This window comes from Alligator mississippiensis, chromosome 5 (assembly GCF_030867095.1).
Source record: "Alligator mississippiensis isolate rAllMis1 chromosome 5, rAllMis1, whole genome shotgun sequence".
NCBI classification, from domain to species: Eukaryota; Metazoa; Chordata; order Crocodylia; family Alligatoridae; genus Alligator; species Alligator mississippiensis.
The window spans coordinates 186,228,868-186,251,527 of NC_081828.1; the positions used below are offsets into that span (position 1 = coordinate 186,228,868).

The window sequence follows — 22,660 nt, forward strand, 5'->3', positions numbered from 1 at the left end:
TCCATTTTTAAACATATTGCAACTTGCAGGCCAAAAATACCTTTAAAATATTAAGCCAAACTATAGACAGCCCCAAAGTTTGAAGCTAGCCCTTGAAAAGCCTGCTAAAAGCTAGGTTACTAACTATGCTTACAGTCTGTGACTGAGTCCTGACTCTTGTTTAAATTAAGATTTGCAAGCATTTTACACCTCGTATTTTTCTGTGTTAGTACCATACTTGGAGCCCTGGGATAAACCATCCATACAGAAAACAAGAACTTTGTGACATACCACTTAGGACATCCTAGTCATCAACTAGGTTGTCACTGTACTAGTCACAGTGTTCAAACAAAAAAGTCCCTTCTGCAGACAGCTTACAATGTAAGAATAAGACAAGAGAACAAATTGACTAGATACTTGGGGAGGAGGGGGAGGTACACAGAACATGAGAATAGTGGTCAACATTACAAGCAGTATTTTCAGTATAGCAGCAGCCTACTAATTAGCTTTGCAGGCACCATAATTAGGAGAATTTCAAGAAGGAAATCAAAAACAACTGATAAAGTAGCTTTGCAGGCTTTACAGAAAGCTCCCACCCAGTATGAAGGGCACCATGGAAGAGAGTATGTTGGCACTCATTTAAGAATGTGATGAGGAGTCAGAGGCTGTTATCACTGGCTGATCAGAAGCAGGGATAGATATAAAACACTGACAGACACAGTTCAAAAACAAAGCAGCTCATATTAGGATTCTTTATTCTGAAATTGGTGAATAAGTTCACTCAAATGATGCACTAGACAAAATTGAAAGAACTAAATTTTCACACTGCTCTAGTAGCCACCTTCAAATTCTTATTCAAGACTTTACAACAGTGATTGTCAACGCTGCAAGAGCTTTAAGTGCCACAGAATCTGACCCTTGTGTGAAGTGGTAAGTGTTCACTCCTCCCCATGCCCACAGACAAAACAGCACCCATGTCTCCTCCTCCACAGGCTCCAGCTGCTGCTTCACGCCTGTCAGGCAGAGCCATCACCAGCAGGCCCCATGCTCTGCACAGCACACTGCTGTGGGAAGCCAGGGGATATGGTGTCAGGCTTTTCAGCCTAGCTGGTTCCCTTTCTCTTCCCATTCTCCTGGGGTCAGAGGGAGGGGCCAAAGGGTGTCTGGTCTCAGAATGGAAGTCCCTGTAGGAACTGCTGCCACAGCTGCACTCATCCCCCTGGAAGACCAGGATACATCTTTCTACCATACACTTTACATTTGTAGACAGATAAAGCGCCAGAAATACCTAACGAGAGAAAGCAGCCCTCAGGAATCACTGGCATACAAGGAATAGGTTGGCAAGAGTGGCTTTCAGTTATTCCTCAACTGTACAGACCTGAGCTTTAGCACAGCAGAGACTCTGGCGAAGATCTTCAGAGGGCATGTGAAGAAAATCACTTGTAAGAAAGTCGGGGCAAAATTTCATTAAACAAACGCCAGTGAAAGTCTCCATAAGCAACTAAACAAATAATCTTTAGGAAAAGCAGAACACTTAATTATACGCTGACTTGAAAAGTCAACTCTGGCAGCCATGTGAACATCGCAGAAGATAAAAGTGCTGCCATGCATGCAAGCTACAGGTGTAGCTACGAGGGAAAAATCTCCAACTCAGTTCCTCCAAGTGTTTTACGTGGGGAACCTGTACTTGTGGGAATGACTTGTCTCCACTTTTAAGTAGTTATTGCCTTGCTAAACATTAGTGACAGCACTCAACAGCAGTGCTGCAGCACCCTAGGGTGCCATGCTTCTGAGGATGCAAGGAAGTAGATCACTGTAATAAGTTCATTTTTTAAATGGGATGCTGCTAAATTCAGGGGAGTTATGGAGAAGTACCCTGAATCTAAAAAGGTTGAGAACAAGGTATCCCCAGCTTTATATTTAAAATTGGGAAGACATGCGAAGTGTTATCACTTGCAATGCAAAAGACAGCAGCTTTGAGATTCTGTAGCTTGTAAGAGGTATCCAGATAGGTCAGGCATTCAGATATTATTCATTTAAAATGTACTGAAAGGAGGAAAAAAAGAAAAAAAACCCCTCAGTGATGCAGCCTAAGTAAGACAGGTAGTTGATAGGTAAGCTTGTGGGTACTTAATTTTATAAAACAGACTTCATTGTTATGATTCAAGTCCATCAATAATTAAGGGACAAAAGCTGCCCCTCCCTCCTCCCCCCACAAAACTTAGAATTCCTGTATACTAGGGAAGCACAGGGCCCAAAAATGACAATCTTATGCAGATTACTATTTTTATGTTTAGTCATGGTACAGATACAAGGAAGTCTGGGAAGAGAAAAGACAGAAAGAAGTTATTTGAGCTCCTTGAAACTATGTAGTTAATTACTTCAACATGTTTAAAAGGCATTTTTCACCATCAAGGTAAACTAAACAAGATTCCTTTCCAGCCTCCTACCCCAATTTTGTTTTGGTGATGTGGAGAGATTGTGATAAATTACAAGGGTATAGTTATAAGCAGGCCCTGTAGCACCATCTATAAAGGTTGCCTGACAGTTACCATTTGAGAACCTGTATTCACAGAATCAGAAGTAAAAGAGACCTCAAAGATCGTCTAGTCCAATGACCTGCACAGACTCAGGATAGGTTATCCCAATCAAGATTCCTTCTGTTGGAGGAGTGGTTGGACAGGCAATTTCATAATTTTCCATCATCCTACCATTCCTGCATTTTGGAATTTTTCTCCCAAGGTATAGATTAAATCTGCTTGCTTTAATTTAAACATACTGCCTCATGTCTTGCCCTGTGTGGTAAAGGAGAACAGTGTGGTTCACTCTTCAAGATAACCTTTCAGTGTTTTGTTCTGGGGGGTTTTTTTGAGGGAAGGTAGAGGGGGAAAAACACATGGAACTGCTATATGCATCTCTTCCCCATTTGATTTGATTTTTCTACATACTAAAAACATACCTAGGTCTCTCAACCTTTCTTTGGCTGCCTGTAAATTTAGCCATTTGGCCTGAAACCTGCCTGCCATATCTGCTTTAGGTTTGACTCTCTCTCCCAATTTTTAGTCATAGCTACAGCTATGTCCAGTAATGATGAGAGACATGGCTGACCCAGATTTAAGAACAAAAGAAACCGTCTGTCCCCCATGTTTTCAAGGCACAGGCTTCAAAATTATCAACCACCGGTCTCAGGAACATGCCTTTTGCAACTCCCCTAAAAATCCACTGTCAATTATAGGCCTTTTGGGTGGAAGCAGCCGTCTTCTGTACTTAAAGCACAGACAGATTACAATTGTATCCAAGGGTATGGATACAAATTGTTATGCAACTTTTTATCACTACAGGCTGGTACATGTGTAGGAATTTTGTTAAAATTTTACAACTTTGCAGGCTTAAAAGTTAGGACCACTTAGAGCACACTTCCATCCCTACAGGCTCATACAGCTGTAACAGTCAATGCATGCTTCTGAGCAACTCCACCTCCACTTTTAAAGGAAGCTAAAATGCATGTTTGTCCATACCCTTAGCAGAGCAGGAAGACCCTTTTTTGTCCTCTAACTGGATCCCCTAAAGACACAAAACTAACATGATGGGAGAAACTGCCCAATTTGAACTCACTGAAGATAAGAGCTAAGACTAATGGAAAGGAAGAGGGAGAAAAGTGTGGGATAAGGAGACTTTGGGCAGTAAATATGGCAGACATGGTTGAGATGCAATCAGGATGGGTGGTGGGGGAGGGGAACAAGCAAACAAAAAAAAAATACAACAACAAGAACAACAACAAAAAACAACTTTGGAACCAAGTATGATGAGGGAAGCCTTTTCTGATGCAGAACCAGTGTGGAAGATGGTCTTTCCATCCATCCAGGATCAGGGGACAAGAGAGAGATTTAACAAGGAGCTAAATGGGGAGATAAGAAGGACAGTTTGAAGTAGACAGGGCTTGAAGGATCAGACTTGGGAAAACCAATCAGAAAGTCCTATGCCCAACATAACACTAAATTCAGCCCAAGATCCAAATCTTGCCATTACACAAGTCAAACTTTACAAGGGCGTTTCACTATTAAAACAGGACTAATCCTCTCACTCTTAGTGGTTATGTAAACAAGAGCTTGTAACTGCTATTACCATGTTAGCTCAAGTCTGCATGGTAGCTCAAAAAGTCCTAAGTCAGGTGATAGTCTACATGGTCATTTCTAAAAATAATGAAGTTTTACTTTCCTTCACATGCACACCCTTTCAGAAGCCATTTTAAAAGAGCACTAAAGACACAGTTAGTCATTCAGCAGTTAAGGAAATTCTAGAATTAATGTTCCCTGCTCAACTTTATTTTAACTCCTTTGTGCATCTGCATTATGACATTTAATTACATTCTTAGACTCCCACAGGACACTGCCTCATTTGGTTCACAGAACGGGTGGCACTCACAGAATGGGCATCTGTTCAATATTTTAGCTTTTCCTCACTGTCCAGTGTAACCCTAGACTTAACACACACACACACACACAGCTCCTTAAACTTACTCTGAAGACAGAATAATTAAAAATTCCCACTCCCCTCCCCATAGGCTTCCTTACAGTGCTACAGCATACAAATGCTTCGAGCAATTTATTTTACAGCACGTTTAAGTGCCAGAGTATTATCCCCATTTTACCAAAGGGGAGTTAAAAAGAAATAAAGGTCAGGGGCATGCCATAGTTTGGGGTCTGGGACAACTAGAACTTGATTATTCAAAGTACATTGTACAGCACTTCATATGAATAGAGATCTTCTGTGAGTATCTTAAGCTAAAGCTACAAGTACTCAGCACTAAAAAAAAAAAATTTTTTTGTAGAAATGCTAAGCATTCACAGCTTATTAATATTCATGTATAGTATATATAATTGGGTAGTTATATATATATATATTTTATAATTGTATACAATATTAGAATGAATATACATTAATATTAATCTGCAAGTGCTCAGCACTTCCACCAAAATTATGATACACATATATATATACACATACATATATATATAATACTTTTGTTAGAAGTGCTAAGCACTTGCATCTTCAGCCAAAGATGGATGGAGATCTTCTTTGAAGATATGAAGAGCTGTACAATGTACTGTGCACTTGTGTACACAATTATATATATACACAAACATAAGAGAGAAGAAGAAAAAACCCTGGAGCCTCAAGTACAGTACACAGATAGTGACCACCTCTGAAAAATATCCAGGTTCCCCAGGGCAGCATTTAACTGCTTTAGCTATGAAACTGTCCTTTATTGTCCTACAACTAATTGCCTTTCAATACCCCCCTCCCTTCTGCAGGCAAAGACTAAGGGGTACTATAATCAGCAGCTTCCTGCACTGGGTTAGGGTTGTATATACACTTGAATTTGCAACCTTAGTTAAAACACAAACCCTAAAACGTCTCCACTGTAACACAGACAGAAAGGCTACTATCTAAATTCACAATGTCATGGATACTAAGCAGGCAGCTAGGGAAGAGAAAAGGCAGTTGGAAACCTCTCCCTCAGTATCCAGACTCAAAGGCTGCAGGATGCAGAGGTGTTCCAGCTGAGACATTAAGGGCATGTCTACACTGCTTCCAAAATTGTAAGGGAGCCATGAAACAAAATGCTTGCTCTCGGTAGACTCCCTAAAACATAACAGAGCTGATGGACAGAGTGCAGCCAAGGCACATCCCACCACTGCTCAGAAGCTCAGTCCTGGTGCACACTTAGTCTCACTAGCAGCAGATACATCTTTTTTGTCATTCTGCATGAATGAAGAAAACTTCAGGCCTGATCACTGGGGAGTAGAAATAAAAAGTTTTCTACAGCATGCTGAAGTGTCTTGGCGGTACAACAACATGGAAAATTAAGTAAATAAGATAAAAGTGTGGACCACCAGTTTAAGATGCAAGTACCTTTATACGGAGCAATTCTGACAGGAAAGGAGATACTGACTTCTTTATTTGAGGGGGAGGGGTGTATTTAAGATTATTCCAATTGAAACAAGCCATTAGTTTAGACATGAGAATGTTTTGAAAGTTCATAAAAGACTCTAGAAATTCTATAAAAACAAATATCAAAGATCCATACGTGATCAGTTAAGGCAGGGGTTCCCAACCCCTGGGCTGCAAAGGGTTAACTGCAGGTCCACAGGAGGGCTGGCCTGTCCTATCCCGAGGTGATGCCTGCTATGGTTGAGGTTTGGTCCCTCCCTCCCACCTGCCAGGTGAAAAAGTGTCTTTACCATTGTTCCAGCTGGAAGTTCCGGCCATGAGACCCCGCGTGGTGTCACTGGAAGTGACCGCAGACCAGCAAACTATGGACTGGAAGTAACTGGCATACAGCGGACCAGCAGCCAATGGTTGGCTGCCGGTCCTTGATCTAAAAAGGTTGGAAACGCCTGAGTTAAGGGACCTAATCCATTTCTCTCTGGCTTATAACCCTTCAGTCGGTTATCCACAGATCCTAATTCTTTTAAATTAGAGCCCCAAATTTTAGTACCAGGTATACTGTGAAAACAGAACATATACAAATCTGCATCATGTGCAAGACTATTTACCAAGATGGAAACTACCTAGCATACCTTTTATAAACCAAAAAGTTATTAAAACTTTACACTGACTTTAGGTGTCAAATCGAAATAATTGGATTTATAATTGCTTACATAACCACTCAATCTCTGTAGCCAGTTCAGCGAGGGTGGGGAGGACAGAAGGATGTGCCCTAACAAAACTAACACAAGTACACATATGGCTCAAAGTCATAGTAAAAAAACAAACAGGTTAAAAAAAGAACTAGAACAGTAGATTCACCACCAGTCAATATATCATCTTTAAGTACCATGTAGCAGTGTGCTGACCTCTGGTCTTTCAGTCATAAAAACACCTAAGCCTGTTTTACATCAACAGCCTTCCCACAGACTGGACTTCCTCAATATCTGCTATGTCTATTCACCTCAATTTCATGCCTAGCCTGCAAGCAATTCTTGCTAGTAAATACAGATAGATTCATAGATGTTAGGAGCTGGAAGGGAGTGTCCAGACATTTTTTGAAAATATCCAGAGTAGGTGATTTTACCATCTCTGGGGGGAGTCTACTGAAGACCCTGGACACTTGAGTTATAACAAAGTTTTTCCCTTGCGTCCAATCTAAAGTGATCTTCTAACTGTTAGTCCTAGTCTTCCCCTGGGAAGCTCTGGTGAACAGACCTTCTCCCAGTCTCTGATATACGCCACTTATAGGCTGCCACAAAGTCCCTTCTGAGTCTTCACTTCTCCAGGCTGAAAAGACACAAGCATGTCAGCCTCTCATCATATGGCCTGCTCTCCATACTTCTAACCATAGGCATAGCCTTCCTTTGGACTCTCCCAAGCCTCTTCACATCCTTCCTGAAGTGTGGTGCCCAGAACTAGATGCAGTACTCCAGCTGCAGCCTCACCAAGGCCAAGTAAAGTGGAAGAATGACATCCTTAGTCTTATCTGAGATGCAACGGTAGATGCATGTTAGTTTTTTTGTTTGTTTTGCCAGCTACAACATTGCATTGGTGGTTCATGTTCATTTCACAGATTTCATAGACATTAGGGCTGGAAGGGACCTCAGACGATCATCGACTCCAGCCCCCTGCCTCAGGGGCAAGAAGTCAGCAGGGATCATAGGATCCCAGCAAGATAAACATCCAGATGTCTCTTGAAGGCGTTCAAAGTAGGTGCTTGAACCACCTCCAGCAACAATCTATTCCAAACCTTGGGGGCTCGGACAGTAAAGAAGTTCTTCCTTATGACCAGCCCGAAACGGTCATGGAGGAGTTTGTGACCATTCGACCTTGTCATCCCTTGGGGCACTCTAGTGAACAGACGTTCCCCCAGATCCTGGTAAGCACCCCTGATAAACTTATAGGTGGCCATCAGATCACACCTGAGCCTGCGCTTTTCCAGGCTGAAGAGTCCCATGGCTCTCAGCCTCTCATCATAAGGTCTGTTTTCCTGACCTCTGATCATGTGCGTGGCTTTCCTCTCCACCCTCTCAAGCTTCTTCATATCCTTTTTTGAATTGTGGAGCCCAAAACTGTACGCAGTACTCCAGCTGCAGTCTCACCAAGAGACAATGGGAGAATGGCACCCTGGGATTTGCTTGAAAAGCATCGGTGGATGCAAGCCAGCATTTTGCTTGCTTTACAAGCAGCAGTATCACACTGAAGGCTCGTGTACATCTTGTGGTCAATCATAACCCCCAAGTCCCTTTCATCCGTAGTGCTAGCCAGCGTAGCACTGCCAAGCCAATAAGCATGCTGTGGGTTTTTCTTCCCAAGGAGGAGAACCTTGCATTTTCTTGGTGTTAAACACCATCAGGTTCTCATTCGCCCATTTCCTGAGCCTGTCAAGGTCAGCCTGGATCACCCTCCTGTCCTCAGGTATGGACGCTTTACCCCAGAGTTTGGTGTCATCGGCGAACTTGGCCAATCCGCTTCTGATACCAATGTCCACATCATTAATGAAGATGTTAAATAGTATAGAAGTCTATAGTTCTTATTTAAAGGCATCCAGTTCTTACATAAAGGACAGAGCCTTGGGGGACCCCACTGGTCACAGGGCACGATGATTGACTTCCATCAACCACCACCCTCAGGGTCCTACCACAGAGCCAATTCTCCAGCCAGCAGATTGTGGTGAGGTCGAGGCCACAGTTAGCCAGTTTTGCTAAGAGGTGACCATGGGATACCAGATCGAAGGCTTTTTTAAAGTCAAGATATACAACACAGTCCTCCATAACTTTGTGTCATCTGCAAACTTGGCCAGTCTGCTTTTAACACCCAAATCCAAATCATTAATGAATATGCTAAAAAGCACCAGTTCGAGTACTGAACCCTGAAGGACGTCACCGGTCACCAAGTACCACATTGACTCAATACCATCTATTATTATTCTCTGGGTCCTGTCTTGGAGCTAGTTTCCTAGCCACCAGACTGTTGGGTTATCGAGGCTGGAGTTCCCCAATTTTACCACGAGCATGTCATGGGAGACCAGTCAAAGGCTTTCTTTGAAATCCAAGTATATGATGTCAACCTCATCTCCCTTATTGAGGAGGCATGTTACCTGATCACAGAAGGAAATGAGGGTGGTCAGGCATGACCTGCCCGCAACAAAGTCATGCTGGCCACCTATTAGAATGCTGCCTTCTGTTAGCCTATTGCTAATGGATTCTTTGATAATTTTTTCCACGATTTTTCCAGGGACTGAGGTCAAACTGATTGGCCTGTAATTCACTGAATCCTCCTTCCTTCCTTTCTTGTAGATAGGCACCACACTGGCCCTCTTCAAATCTTCTGGAACCTCTCCTGAGCACCACAAGTTCTCAAATAGTTTTGCCATAGGTTGTGCGATTCAGCCAATACAGCAATAGCTAGCTTACCATCATGCAACTATATAAACCTATGAAACTGTGTAGTATCGAGCAAATTCCAGATCAAAAGGATAAGACAGTTAATAGGGATTTAACCACCTCCGACCTCAAAATTATTGGAGGTATATAAAAATCACATGCTTTCAAGTATACGAGAAACTGATGGCCTTATGAAGTCTTCCTTTACTAAGTTAATTTTTCATAACAGTTCACATCAGCATTCCAACCACCATCCTCATACAAGTGGTGCCAATACTTGTCAGAAATCATAGACAAAGTCAACAGTTTATGGTATTTAACAGTTTTTAAAAGTATTATCCATGATAAGTGGTAGGGAGGGGGAAAAGCAAGAGCACCCTTTGCAGCATCATATTTGTTAAATGTGAGTTGTTACAGGTAGATTAGATTCAAAGCTACTTAAAGATCTATTTTGCTAATGAATCCTGTAACACTTTATGCTTCCTGTAACACGTTAACAGTCTTTCCAAATACATATCCATTAAAACAAAAACAAACAAATGAAAAAAATAAAAACAAATAAAACAAAAAATTACCAACAAAACATTTGCAGAAGAATTTGTATTCACTAGCCTCCTCCAATTAACTCATATAGGTTCTGCTTTAACAAACTGAATTAAAATCAGCTTTGTCTCTATTCCTTCTAGATATTTAAATAGTTTTACATGAAGGAAGCCCACTTTCCAGGCCTATATATTCACAGAATCCCTTGCGCTACAACTGCAGTATTAAAACACCCTACAGATTTCTACCAGTACCCAAAGCTTAGTAAAACTAGTTTCCAGTAGAAGCTTTCCTACTTCCCTTGCTATTTCCTTTGATATCCTAGGATGGGGTGCAACTGGGGCTGATGCCCAGTTGACTTTTTATAGTTCTAATTGCTTTATTATCTGCTGTGGTGTAATCAATGCTTTATGATGTTTACATTCCCCCCTCCTCCCTATGGAAAGAGCTCTCATTGTCTACCAACACCTGCTTCTTCCACAAATACTATAGGCCTTAGTCAAGCGTACTGTTAATGTATTTTGTTTTCATGTGAGAATTACCTTAAAGTTTTGATCTTACTATTTCTATCTCTTTCGAGATAACCATGATTATAGCACTATTGCAGCAACAGCATTTGCTGCAGCAGTAAACTCTAGCAGTTTAGTTGATATACCTGGGACCTTCCTGTTCTTTAACAGTTAACCAAACGGTGATGCTAACACAGTTGAGGCCACAAGCCAAAATGCTCCAGATTCAAATCCTTAGGGGTTAGTCACTAGAGTTGTGCGAAGCTTCAGTCACTGATTCAATTCAGCGGAGATTCAGCTTGATTCGGTGGCTGAATCTCTGAATCCGAATCAAATCAGGAGACCCTTTAATCTCTCTGAATCAAACTGGAACCCTCCAAATCAATTCAGAGAGATTTGGAAAGATTTGACGACTCAGACACAGACAGAGCTTTAAATGTTTTTTCTACATACCTCAAAGTACCAGGTAGTTCGTGAATGTTGAGATGAGGCAGATGGAACGCCTCACAGGAGCATGGGGGGGGGGATGTCCCCAACGCGCTCGGCAGCAGATCCGGAAGTGAACCAGAAGCACTTCTAGTACCACTTCCAGGTCCGCTGGGGAGTGCGCTGGGGAGCCCCCCTGGCTGGGCAACTCTCTGCCTCCTAGGTCTGGAGGGGGACCTGGGATCCCCCTGCAGCCGACTGCTGAGCTGGGGGGGGGGAGCCGGGGGAGAAGGTGGGGGGGGGGGGCCCTGGCATGCTCAATCGTGGACCCAGAAGAGGACCGGAATTAGTTCTGGTCCACTTCCAGGTTCGCCACCGAGCATACCGCCGGGGGGGGGGGGGGGGGGGGCGCACTCCTGCAGGACGCTCCATCCACCCCGCCACCACAGTGTTCACCAGCCATGCCTGGTACCTCAAGGTATATAGAAAAAACATTTAAAGCTGTGTCTATGGCCGAATCGCTGATTCTCCAAATCAGCACTGAATCTTCAGATTCGGATTCAGCTGAATCGAATTGGGGATAGTGATCCGAATCAACAAATCAAATCACTATCCCTGATTCTGGCTGAATCCGAATTAAAGTTTTGCACACCCCTATTAGTCACCATATACTTTAAAGTTGTACTGTATATGGGAAAAGAAAAAGGGGCCAGGAGTGTATTGACTCATGCTAAACAACCCTACTGCTACTCTTACTAGCCAGCTCTTATAGCATGTAGGGAATACTATGTTGCTATTTTTAAGAAGCCACCTAACAAGCCACCTAACAAGCTAATAAAGAAAAGTTTATAGCAGTTTTAGTATTTTCTTCAATCTTCCTATCACCCTTCCTGATAAACTCCTTTCAATGGCATTATTTTTCTAATGTCTAAAACTATGCAAGTCACTTAGAGATGCTATTAATTCTTCAGTTTAAGCATACGCATTACCTTACCGGGTGAGGAAGCTCATTGGGTAGTCAGAAATTATACTTATGTATTTGCTCTTACAGTTATATTTATCAGTTGGTCAATTACAGAACTTTGGCCAGAACAATGAAACAGACACTGAATAGAAGTGAACATCTGCAGCAAATAAAACTGTTTAAACTTTAAAGGATCTGCTCTTTTTTTTTTTTTTTTTTTTAAAGTCTTCACCTCCATTGACTCCTACCATTTTCAGGAATGAGTGCTGCAGGTTGATAAGCCTGGGGTAGATCTTAGCTTATTGAGACTCTGTAAAGGAAAAAGAAAGAAATCCAGACATGCAAGACTGGAGCCTACCAACCACATTTTCTTCCTCCCTAAGTTCTGAGCTCAGTTGGCCAGTATAACTGGTACCTATAAAGCTAAATAAAAGATAGGTTCCATACATTCTCCAAATCATTTCTTCATTCCTCTTTACATGGTTCCATTTTTGTTAAACAGATCAAGCTAGACTGGAGTCTCGAGACCAACACAGTCTCATCTGGTAATCATTCAAGTGCTTCAAGATCTCCTTCAATTTGTTTTATAAACTTAAATACCTATAATGTCATTCAATGTAGGAAATATATGTTTTTTTCAAAGCTCTCATAGGCTATGTGATTTTTCAGCATATTTGTAGTAGTTTGATTAAAATAGTCTCAGCTCCCTTTGCCCATTTAAAATAAGCAGTTTTAAAATAAAATAACCAGTTGGAATGCTGGTGCACCCATCCTTTATTTATTTAAAACAAGCAAACAAACAAAATTTTCCACATCATGCTTCAGAGCTACTTCAGGTACTAGTTTCATCTCTAAGTCAGATTTAAAGAATGGGTTGGATACCCATGCATTTCTCTGAAGGAACTGTTTTAAGTTGTTACCATCCCATTCTCTTAATCTCCCTGCTCCATTCTGTCATCACAGCAAGCGACAGAAAGACCCTTTTGGACCTATTTCTGTCTGCACTCTTGAACATCTTGAAGAATTAGGATGCAGCAGTCAATGATAACTTCTACCTTCTGTAGACCAATCCAATCTCCTGCAGCCCAGGAACATGGGGAGCATAAAACTCAATCTTCCACATTTTTCCCTGTCTTAAACTTAAAAGAATATTTTTATGTTCCTACAATCAAGAAGTGGTGACAGAGTTCTGAGCACCTTCCCTGCATTGTTACATTACTTTAATGTTTCTCACCTCTATTGTCACTTACAGCAAACATCAGCTTTTCAAAATACATTATGTTCCAATAGCAATTCAGAATGATGAAAGTTCGAAAGGATTAAGTCTGCCATTCTTCCCCTGCAGGGATGGAAATTCACAGTGCAACCTTAGTAAGACAGTTTGCACCTTTTTCTCCCCACAGTTGACAACTGTCCCCACATAGTTAAATTTCAGAACTCTTCTCTATCACCCGTGATTCCCAAGGGATTTTTCCTCCCCAACCCCCTCACAAAATCTGGTTTTATTCAATAAGTTCAACATCATAAAGTGCTCGTTGCATCCTTGACAAGTTCTCCTTTCTCTGCTTCTATTATACTCACCCCACTGCAGAACTTCAAGGTCTGATTGACACTTTCCTTCTTAATTCATATAAACAGTACCAAAAAGTGATCTTACCCCAGACTGCTAAAGACTTACCTGCTGGTAGGTATTTTTCTTCAAGGAAAGTAATAGTTTCTTTACCTAGTTAGTCTCATTACTGTCACTAAATGTGCACATTCTTTTAGTTTTTGCACTTATTTTGAAGTCCAAGTTTTTAATTGGCTTGTGGTTTATTTGGTTACTAGTTGACTCTCAAGTATACTCAATCCTTATTCTCAATGGATTTTTTATTCCTATTTCTGATTTCTTACAGCACAACACTATCTTTTTTGGCACAGATAAGCCCTGCATGCTCCCCCAAGTGCCATTCCAATCCCCTTCCCCTGTCCAGTCTGCTGCTCTGCTTCCTGCTCCCATCCAGTTTGCTGCTCCGCTTCCCACCCTATCTGCCACTGTGCCACAGAGGCTGCCATGCCACTCATGGCATTCCTGCTGCAGGTTGACCACTCCTGTTTTACAGGACGCTGTTTTCCCCATGATTGTGGTACTGCACAAGAATTGCTGAATGCTGCTTTCTAGTTGCAAGGCAAACCCTGGGGCACCTCTGAGGTGCCCCAAATCAATACAAGATAAATACACTTTATTGGAACAAACGAGATTAACACTGTGAGATATCTTAGCTTAAGTATCAAAGCAAGAAATGACCAAATGTAGCATCTGTACTTAAAATATTTGGACTCCCTATGAAAGGAAAATAGGAGATAAGAGTAGTAACTTTTTTTTGCAACTGCAATCAAGATGAGAAATTAAGATACTATTTATTTCAAGATTTTTATTCATGGTTTTACCTTCTACACTCATATCACAAAAGATCTGTAACGCAGATCATATGCACCGAAGCTCAGAACCACTTCCTTCCAATGCACAGCAATACACTTCTCATGCAAAGTTCACTGGCAACATTAATTTCATGCCAATATTTCACTTAAGTCCTAAATCAAGTTTAGTTTGTTTTCAAATTAAAATGCAGGAGACTATAATACACTCCCTCCACTTGTTCACAAAGTCTAACCAAAGAAACATAGCTAAGTAGAGACTTGTCACAATGAAAAGAAGCTTCCAAAAAGTCTTGCATTTCTTATGTAATCCCAGCATTCTGCTTTGAAATCTTGTATCCAACATGCTACATTTGCCTTGCATGCTTTACAGCTTCATATTCATAAGATATCTGCATCTTATCAGTAGAGTCGCTGTTCCCAATATATCACTCATTCCAATATAGCCAACTAATAGTACTCATCTTCTCTCCAAATTTCTTCAGAAGAAAAAAACAGCAAGCAGCCGTTCATGCACAGTTGCACATCCCTCTCACAGCACACCTTAATGCTCCAATTACCTAAGAGTGCAAAACAGAGTAAGGCAAGGACTCAGATTTCCTTTGTCATCTTAGGGGTAGGGCAATAACCCAGGTGGTAACTGACAGAAGTGAATAAACAGGCATGCAGTTTACACACGCACACAGATGAGGAAGTTAGTCATATGGGGCAAAGCAAATTTTTAAGAAGGTGGGGGGAGTAAGACAGAAAGAGAAGGAAAAGAAAAAAAAAATGAAGAAAAGTGGAGCACAAGATTCACTTAGCTATAAGCTATTTTCACTCATTTACTTTCTAAGCAAATATCCAGTGACTACGTCTGAAGCAAACCAAATCCAATCTATGCTATAAGAGACACAAATAAATGACAGGCAGGCGCGACATTCTTTCGGCTGCTACTTGAGTAAAGGATGAGTTTGGGAGTTTTCTTCTAAGAGCACAACTACTTTATGTTCAGCAAGGACATGTGTAATTGCTCATGGCTGTTAGAAGTAATCCCAGCTCCCTCATAGACTTACCACAGACACCTACTCTGCTTAATTCTGGAGGTCCAGCATTGTGCTGTGAAATATGAACAGGATCAGCAGATTCTTTTTTTAAAAAAGAGAAAAATATTTGTCTGAACAAGAGGCAGACCGCTATATGATTACTACGTCCACAACACTGACTCTTCCCCACAGGAAAAGAATATAAGGAATTGTAAAAAGCACATTGCAGTCAGTTCTGACACGTAACATTTTTTTCTTACTCGACTGTAGAAGAGAAGAACATTGTTCCTTAAAGCTACAAAAGGTAATAGATATTTTCGTAGTCCTTTGCCAGCTCAGTATATAGGATGTCAGCCATTACAACTGACGCACAGGAATTTACTTCATGATATGTCACTTTACAGAGCGCCACTTTATCTTATGCCCACAGCAGGTTTATTGAGAGGCTGTTTCTAGAGATATGAAGAAACTTGAGCTCAAGATTAAAAAGAAAATTGTGGGCAAGTTTATGTTGGCCAGGACGTTAGCTAATAATACGACTTTGTTGAAAGGGGAGTTCAGTGGGCTTTAACGGAAAGATGTAAAAAGTACATATAAATCAAAGTAAACAAGATGAGCAAGGTCTGGAAAGGACAGACGACACGGCAAGTGGAGGAACAGACACATTCTCGTTTTCCCGAACACTGGGCTTTTCGGAATTGATCCGGAGCTACAACTTGCAACTATTTGTGCACCAAGCTAAGTATCAGCCATGTCCGATACCATGAACACAAGAGCAGGAGTTGACAATACAAAGTCCGCAGTATCAAGGGTAACAACGAAAGGCAAAAGCATTTTCCAGCCAGCTGCCCAACGCTTGGTTTCTGGTGACTGCTCCACTCCATGGTACCAGCCGCCTAAAGATGCCAAACTGCACCTTCAGCCTCTTGGAGGGCCTCAAAGAGATGCCAAACCGTCATTCCTGGGCTCCCAATTTTAACATTGGGCAGCCCCAGTTCACCAACAGCAAAACCCCCGAAGCCGTGCAGCTGGACTAGCGCAGGCTGCGCAGTGGCACGGCAGTGGTCTGGCGCCTGGCAGATGCTGACGTCCTGCTGCTTTACCGCGACAAAAAAGCTCCCCCGCCTCTCTCCCCCCAAGGACCGTTTCCTTCCAGCCTGGTGCCGCGCCGGCACCTAACGGGCACGTCCGACGGTCGCGGCGCCGCGGATCCATCGGACGCAGCCTCCCGCCGGCACCCCGCGCCAGCCCGGGGTGCCGCGATGCCAGCGGCCGCAGGCACGGGAACCCCGCGCCAGTGCCCGGCCCGGCCCGCGCTTACCGAGTGGTTGACCCCCCACATGAGGACGCTGAGCAGCGGGTCGCTGGCCCGGAACAGCTTCACTTTTTGCGCCACGAAGTGCTTCTTCTTCGTCTTGGTCTTGCTCGCCATGACGGACACGATGTTGCCAGGGGCCGCCATGGCGCGACCGGCCGAGGGGGCGGCGGGGCGCCCGAGGGCGGCGGGGCGCGCGAGGGCGGCGGCGCGGGGGCGGCGGGCCAGGCCGGGCGGGGCCGGGCAGGGCTGGGCTGGGCTGGCTACCGCGCGACACCAGGCGCATCCTGGCCCGGCCGCCCGCGCCGCCCACTGAGCTGGCCCCGCCCCCCGGCTCCCCCCGCGCCCTGCGTCACGGCGCCCCGCCCCCTCGCCTGCTTTTGTTCTCAGCACGCATGCGCTCTACTGCCGCGCAGGCGCGCTAGGAGCGCTCCGGGGTTGCGGGCGCACAGTCTTTTTAGTGTTTCGTTTTGCCCCCTGTAAAGTTGGTGCTAGCAAGCGTAGCCCCTTTGAGGGGTTGTAGGCGCGTTGGTCTAAGGACACAGACAGGCAAGGCTCTTGGGTCAAGTTGGCATCATTTATTAGACCAACTTAAATCGATGGGGAAAAGAATTTTCTATGGAAAAAAAGGAATGTGAGTTGGTCTAATGGAAGATATCGGATCGACCCAAAAGAGTCTTGCAGGGCGGAGGGAGGAGAAGCGGCACTTGTTTCTGTAGCGTGAAATCCCAGCAACTGCCTGAGCAACCAGAGAAGAGGAACTGGTGAAACTTGCCAAGGGGCTCACACAAGGCCCCGCAGCCATGAGCTGCTGGGTTGCTTTAATAAAAAAGCTCAGATTGGCCCCAAGAACTTTGTCTGCCCATCATTTTTGATGCAACATACAGGTTTCCCTCACCAACCACAGTTTTGACTATCCACGCTTAATACACTATGCACCATTTTGGCTACCAGGGTATACGGTTTTCCATGGCTGCACATCAGCCTGCCACCTGCCATTTTTCTCATAAACCTTTTGTCTTGCCACCCAGGGTTTTGCCAACCAGGGGAACTTTGAGGAACCTAACCACAGCAGTTGGCAAGGGAAACCTGTACGCAAAACTCAAGTTACTTTCAGGGAGCCTTAACAGACTTTCGGGTTTGCTGTCAGCACTTTCCTAAAACTGCTTGCCTCAAAATAAAAGATCTGCTTCAACTTTGATGACCAAGTTCTCACTCACTCAATGGCAAGTTACAATGAGCAATATAAAGTCAGTCAAAAGAAGACTTATTTGCATACCTATTTGCACATTTTTTCAGTGTACAGTAGTTTTCCCCAAAATACAATAATTTTGAGCTTCCAATACAATAATTTCATATTTAAGCCCTGGCAATGCTGCTGCACTTCTCAAGCTCCACTGGGGAGTGGAGCAACCTGTGCTCTCCTCGTTTGTAGCCAGGCAGCAGCCAAGGCATGAAGTTCTTTGCCCAGCAGAGCCACACCTCCCTCTTTGCTGCCCACCAGCCCAGGCAGGCAGCGAGGTGCTGGTGCATCCCAGAGGCACTTCCCTCTGTCCTACGCCTTCCCCTGCCTGTAATAAGGAACTGCATTGCTGCTTTTGGGGGCACCTCCATCACCCGTCACGGAACTCCCTCTCACTAGTTGCTATTGGCTCAGTTGCTGCATAGCACAGCAGCCCAACTCACCCAGCAGTTCATGGCTGCAGGGACTTTTGCTACCCCCTTGGCAAGTTTTACCAGTTCCTCTTCTCTTGTTCCTCAGGAGGTTGCTGGGATTTCACGCTACAGAAACAAATTCTGCTTCCTCTCCCACTGCCCTGCAAGCAGTGACTGGAAGGCTTCCTGCCGCCTGCATCTGGGGAGGTGGAAGGAGCAAGAGCAGGGGTCTTCCCAGTCCCTTTTCTACTGTTCTTGTTTTCGGACTGAAATGTCACCCAGGAACATACACAGCTGTTCAGAGCAGTGGATCCTTTTTCTTCAAACCAGATTTGCCAAACTGTGCCTCAAGTTACTGCTGCAAATGAAGCCACCAAGTTGTCACCCCTTTTGAAAACAGCGCCCACAGATCCCTAAATATAGATTTAAAGCCAGATTTTCAGAATTGCTCAGCACCTACTCTCCTCTAGGCAGGCCCTCAAGCCATGCTTATCACCACAGTATTTGAGCATCTTCCAGCAATACATTAAGCACTGTGATGAATATCTGTCATATTTACTCTGATCCTCTTCCCAGAGGGGAAACCTGAGTCGGGGAGTGTTTTGGATGTTTCATCATCACACATACACAGCTATGTTTATGATAGAGAAAGCAAGGTCAAAGAAATACACTTTGCACTAAGAGAATGGCAGTGACAACATTTGCAATGGTCTTTAGTTCTAGTGGGACTTCCACTATCTGGATTCAGCCCCTGAGAAAGCTTCCTTTCTGGCATAAGTGAGATTTACTCTTAATGTAATGTAACCATAACTGTAAAAAGTTCCATTTGATCAGAGGAGCAAAGTTACTGACTATGATCTTCATTGATGCCCTGAAGATAACAAAGTCCTTGAACATGATTCAATATTCTGCAAGAAGATAATAAAGGAAATAGAGGACAAGTTTAATGTGTTCCTGGGAGCCCATGTTGCAAGGAGACATGTTGCAGTGTTATGTACAGCTAGAATCGCCTCAATCATGAGGGCTTCATATCCAGCTACACTGGGTTGTTATAGTCCAACTAAAAGGTGACAAATATATGAATCAGGCCGGGTCATCATTCACCAGTTATCTAGTCAAGAGATGACAGAAAATATTTCTTGTAGAACTTACTTGAGTTTAGTATCATCCAAGAAGCTGGGAGCATATCAAACTGACTATCTACAAAGGAGCCTGCACTGTGTTGTAGATGCAAAGGCTTTCCTCTACTTGTCAGCATCACTTCTGTCCTGATCAGGTTAAGCATCTACCAGCTGGTTCTTTGGTTCCTATTTAAGACTGGGCTATTTGGAGATAAGGTATGGTCATACATAATGATGGAGAGATAAAGGTGTATTTCATTTGCTTATAACTTTCACCTGAAGCCACATTCACCTAACCAGTTAATCTAGTGGCTACATAGAGATGTTAAATAGGACCAAGAGAAAGTGATGTCTGTGGACTCTATAAGTAAGGAGTAGGGTTGGTTCAGTTTCTCCATTGCTACTCATTGGGTGTAGCCTCCAGAAAGAACTAGTTCTGTTATCACATTTACTTAGACCTCTCTCACCCTTCTCAAATGACACAACAGCACCTTCTGGCAGACCACACTGAATACACAAGTATCTGCCCGCTATCCACTGATAGTTGGACATCACCCATCAATGCCACTAGAGCAGGTAGTTGGATATCCTGGCCTAAATCCAAATTGTGCTAGGTCTAGAACATTTATTTTAAGCTGAGCTTGCAGTTAGCCTTTGGACCAGTTTTACTGTGACCTTGCTGAGGAGCCAAAGGCTTACCACCAGGACAAGAATAAATCTATCCAGGGTTGGCCATTATGTTTGAAAAAGAACTGGAAAATTCCTTCCTGAAATGAGGCATTTGTCATTTTAGTCATGAGTATTATGGTGCATAAGCTAGGAAGGCCGTATCTCAGGTTCACAAGTGTTGGGCTGAGGTTCCTTTAGGGTGTCCAAACCTTTTTTGATGAACCAACATGCTCAACTCTAGGAATGTGGGTAGGTTGTGAGTTGGTTGTGCAGATCATGCAGATCAATGTTATTTGAAAAGCATTCCCAAGGGAGAGAACTTTTCAGCAAAGTAAGCTTACAATCTTTTTACAGCATATAGATCTTGGTTCAGATATCAGTTGTAGGCGCTCAGGATTGATAAAGCAGTTATTATCCTCAATAGTTCCTTGGTGAGGGATATGAATGCTCCAGAAGAGACTAACATGAACATTCTCTTGGCCCCTAAAGCAGTCTCAGCATAGGCTTGAAGGAATTAGTCCTGTTTCATCCTGTATCAGTCTTTGTTTTCTGCAGTTGGGGCCCAGAGTTTCCACTTTTCTCTCCATCTGGCACAGGAAGTTCTCAATGGGAGCTCTTGTTCACTTGCTTCTTTCTCCACATCAGTACTGGACTAATGTCTTGCTGTCCTTGGCTGACCTCAGCAGTGGTTAATGGAGACAGAAACAGGATTTACCAGCCAAAAGTCAGTCTAGGGTTAATCATGACTGACCAACCTGCTTTTAAACAAGACCCTGCCCTATTGAAACTTGTTGCTAAATTATGTTCAGTATCCTGTTAAAACATATTAGCAGGTTTTCTACACACCACATTTGTCTCTGTATGTATGTGCCCTAAGATTGAAACTAATTGCCATTCAGTACATTGTGTTAGCGAGTTAAAGGACTGTACTTTGAAGAAGAGGGTATACAGAGTTCATAAGCAAGGCTTTGCTTGGCTACTGGAAGGTAATATTTCCCTTTGCAATTATCTTCTGCAGCTGCAAAGAACAGAAGACCCACAGAATTTCCCTGGGCCAAGTGCCACAGACACCAGTTTCAGCTACAGGCTTATAAATTGTTCCATTACTCTATAAATTGGTCTAGGCACATGTCACTTTTAATGAAACTCGAATACTTTAAGTCTTGTCTGAAATTCTAATTTTATTTTTTTGGACAAACATTGTAAGACCTGGTGAAAACACGAGGTATCTTAAGCATCTTAGTCTTGTAAAGAAAGGATAATAAAACCTGTGACGTCATGCATCAATTAAAAAATGTATATTTTTTAAGGGAGACAGAACTGGGTGTTTTGTAAACAGCATCTCTGTTCTTTTTATGTTATAAAGAAACATGGTTATCTTAACTGTTTTACAAATAACTGCAGAATTCTTAATCCAATCTTTTAGAAAGTTATGAAAAGGTATGTAATCAGCAATAATTTCCATACACATTTACAGACACAAGCATTGACCACTTCTAATAGTTTACTATTTTTTCTCAGCTGTGCTCTTAAGAGCTGCTGAATTTATAGCTCTGCACATTATTGCAAAGGATGAAACATGGATAAGCATAATCTCAAAGGCAAATGAGTTAGATAATTTTTGGAAGATCTAGAAGCAATCTGAGGATTGCCAATTTTGTTTTGTTTCCCATCAGGAAATCTAGGTCATTATTATACAGCCTAGAAGACCACCAGCCACCATCAGAGGTCAGGACCACATCCCATTGAAACCATATGAGGAAAAAAAAGTAGAAAACCCACACCACTCTCAGACCTTGGACAGTAATCAATTAGGGTGCAGCTGTCTTGTACACAACAGCACAGGGCAGCTTCCCTCCACATATCTTGACTACCCAAAATCAACCAAGCAAAAACAGTCCTACTCTGGGCAGTTTCTTGTAGGCTCATATCAAGTGTACGTTTCTTTAGCTCAAGCAGGAAGTTAATTTCCCCTAGTCATGGCAAAGTTAGAGAGCAACTAAGTCCCACTGGGCCTTTTGCTTCCTTTTTATGACTTCCCCCATTTAAGCAACACACCTGTCAGTTCCACCTCCCAGAAGTTTAACAAGCCACAACCACCAGGTCTTGCAGCTTATGCAGGTTTTAGGGGCTAAGCTCTACTTTTCTGCCCAGTGAAATAATTTAACCCTTTCTGGGTTCATACAAATAGAGCTCAAACCTGCAAGCCTCTCATATGCAACACTCAGAGTAGGCAAGAAGCTTTCAAATAATGTCTATCCACTAACCAAAATCCCAGATCCATAGTATTTAGTGAGTTATGAAAAGTGGTGTCACTTCTATATATTCTTGCTTCATGTTGTGGGTTGTTTTTTTCCTCATCTGATTTAGGCATAAATATCCTGTAAAAAATCTGTTTAGTCACACTTTGTTCATAGGATGAGCAGTTGGCTTTAAATGCATGTGTGATATGAACTGATATAAAGAATGAAATACATGCATAACTAGGTCTCTGGGGAAATAGATCTAACGTAGAGTATTACTTCAAAAGTATGGAGAGGTTTTCATCCAGAAAGGAGGCTCAATAATTCACCCTTACATTTATTCTTCAGTCTTGGGGGTATTTTCATGTAACACAACTTTTTCTTCACATGTAATAAATGTTACATAGACTGA

General features: G+C 42.8%; 1 protein-coding gene across 3 annotated transcripts in view; it reads right to left on the reverse strand.

Moving 5' to 3' along the window:
• The window catches only part of PIP4K2A (phosphatidylinositol-5-phosphate 4-kinase type 2 alpha), a 220,035-nt gene extending 203,188 nt beyond the window's left edge, over positions 1–16,847 (reverse strand). The window contains exon 1 of one of the 3 annotated variants that reach the window (XM_014609083.3): positions 16,566–16,847. In XM_014609083.3, the coding sequence (XP_014464569.2) occupies positions 16,566–16,706 (141 nt within the window). In that variant the 5' untranslated portion in view covers positions 16,707–16,847. The remainder of the gene's footprint in view (positions 1–16,565) is intronic. The other 2 variants (XM_014609082.3, XM_019497701.2) reach the window with 2 other exon arrangements.
• Between the last annotated feature and the right edge of the window lie 5,813 nt (positions 16,848–22,660).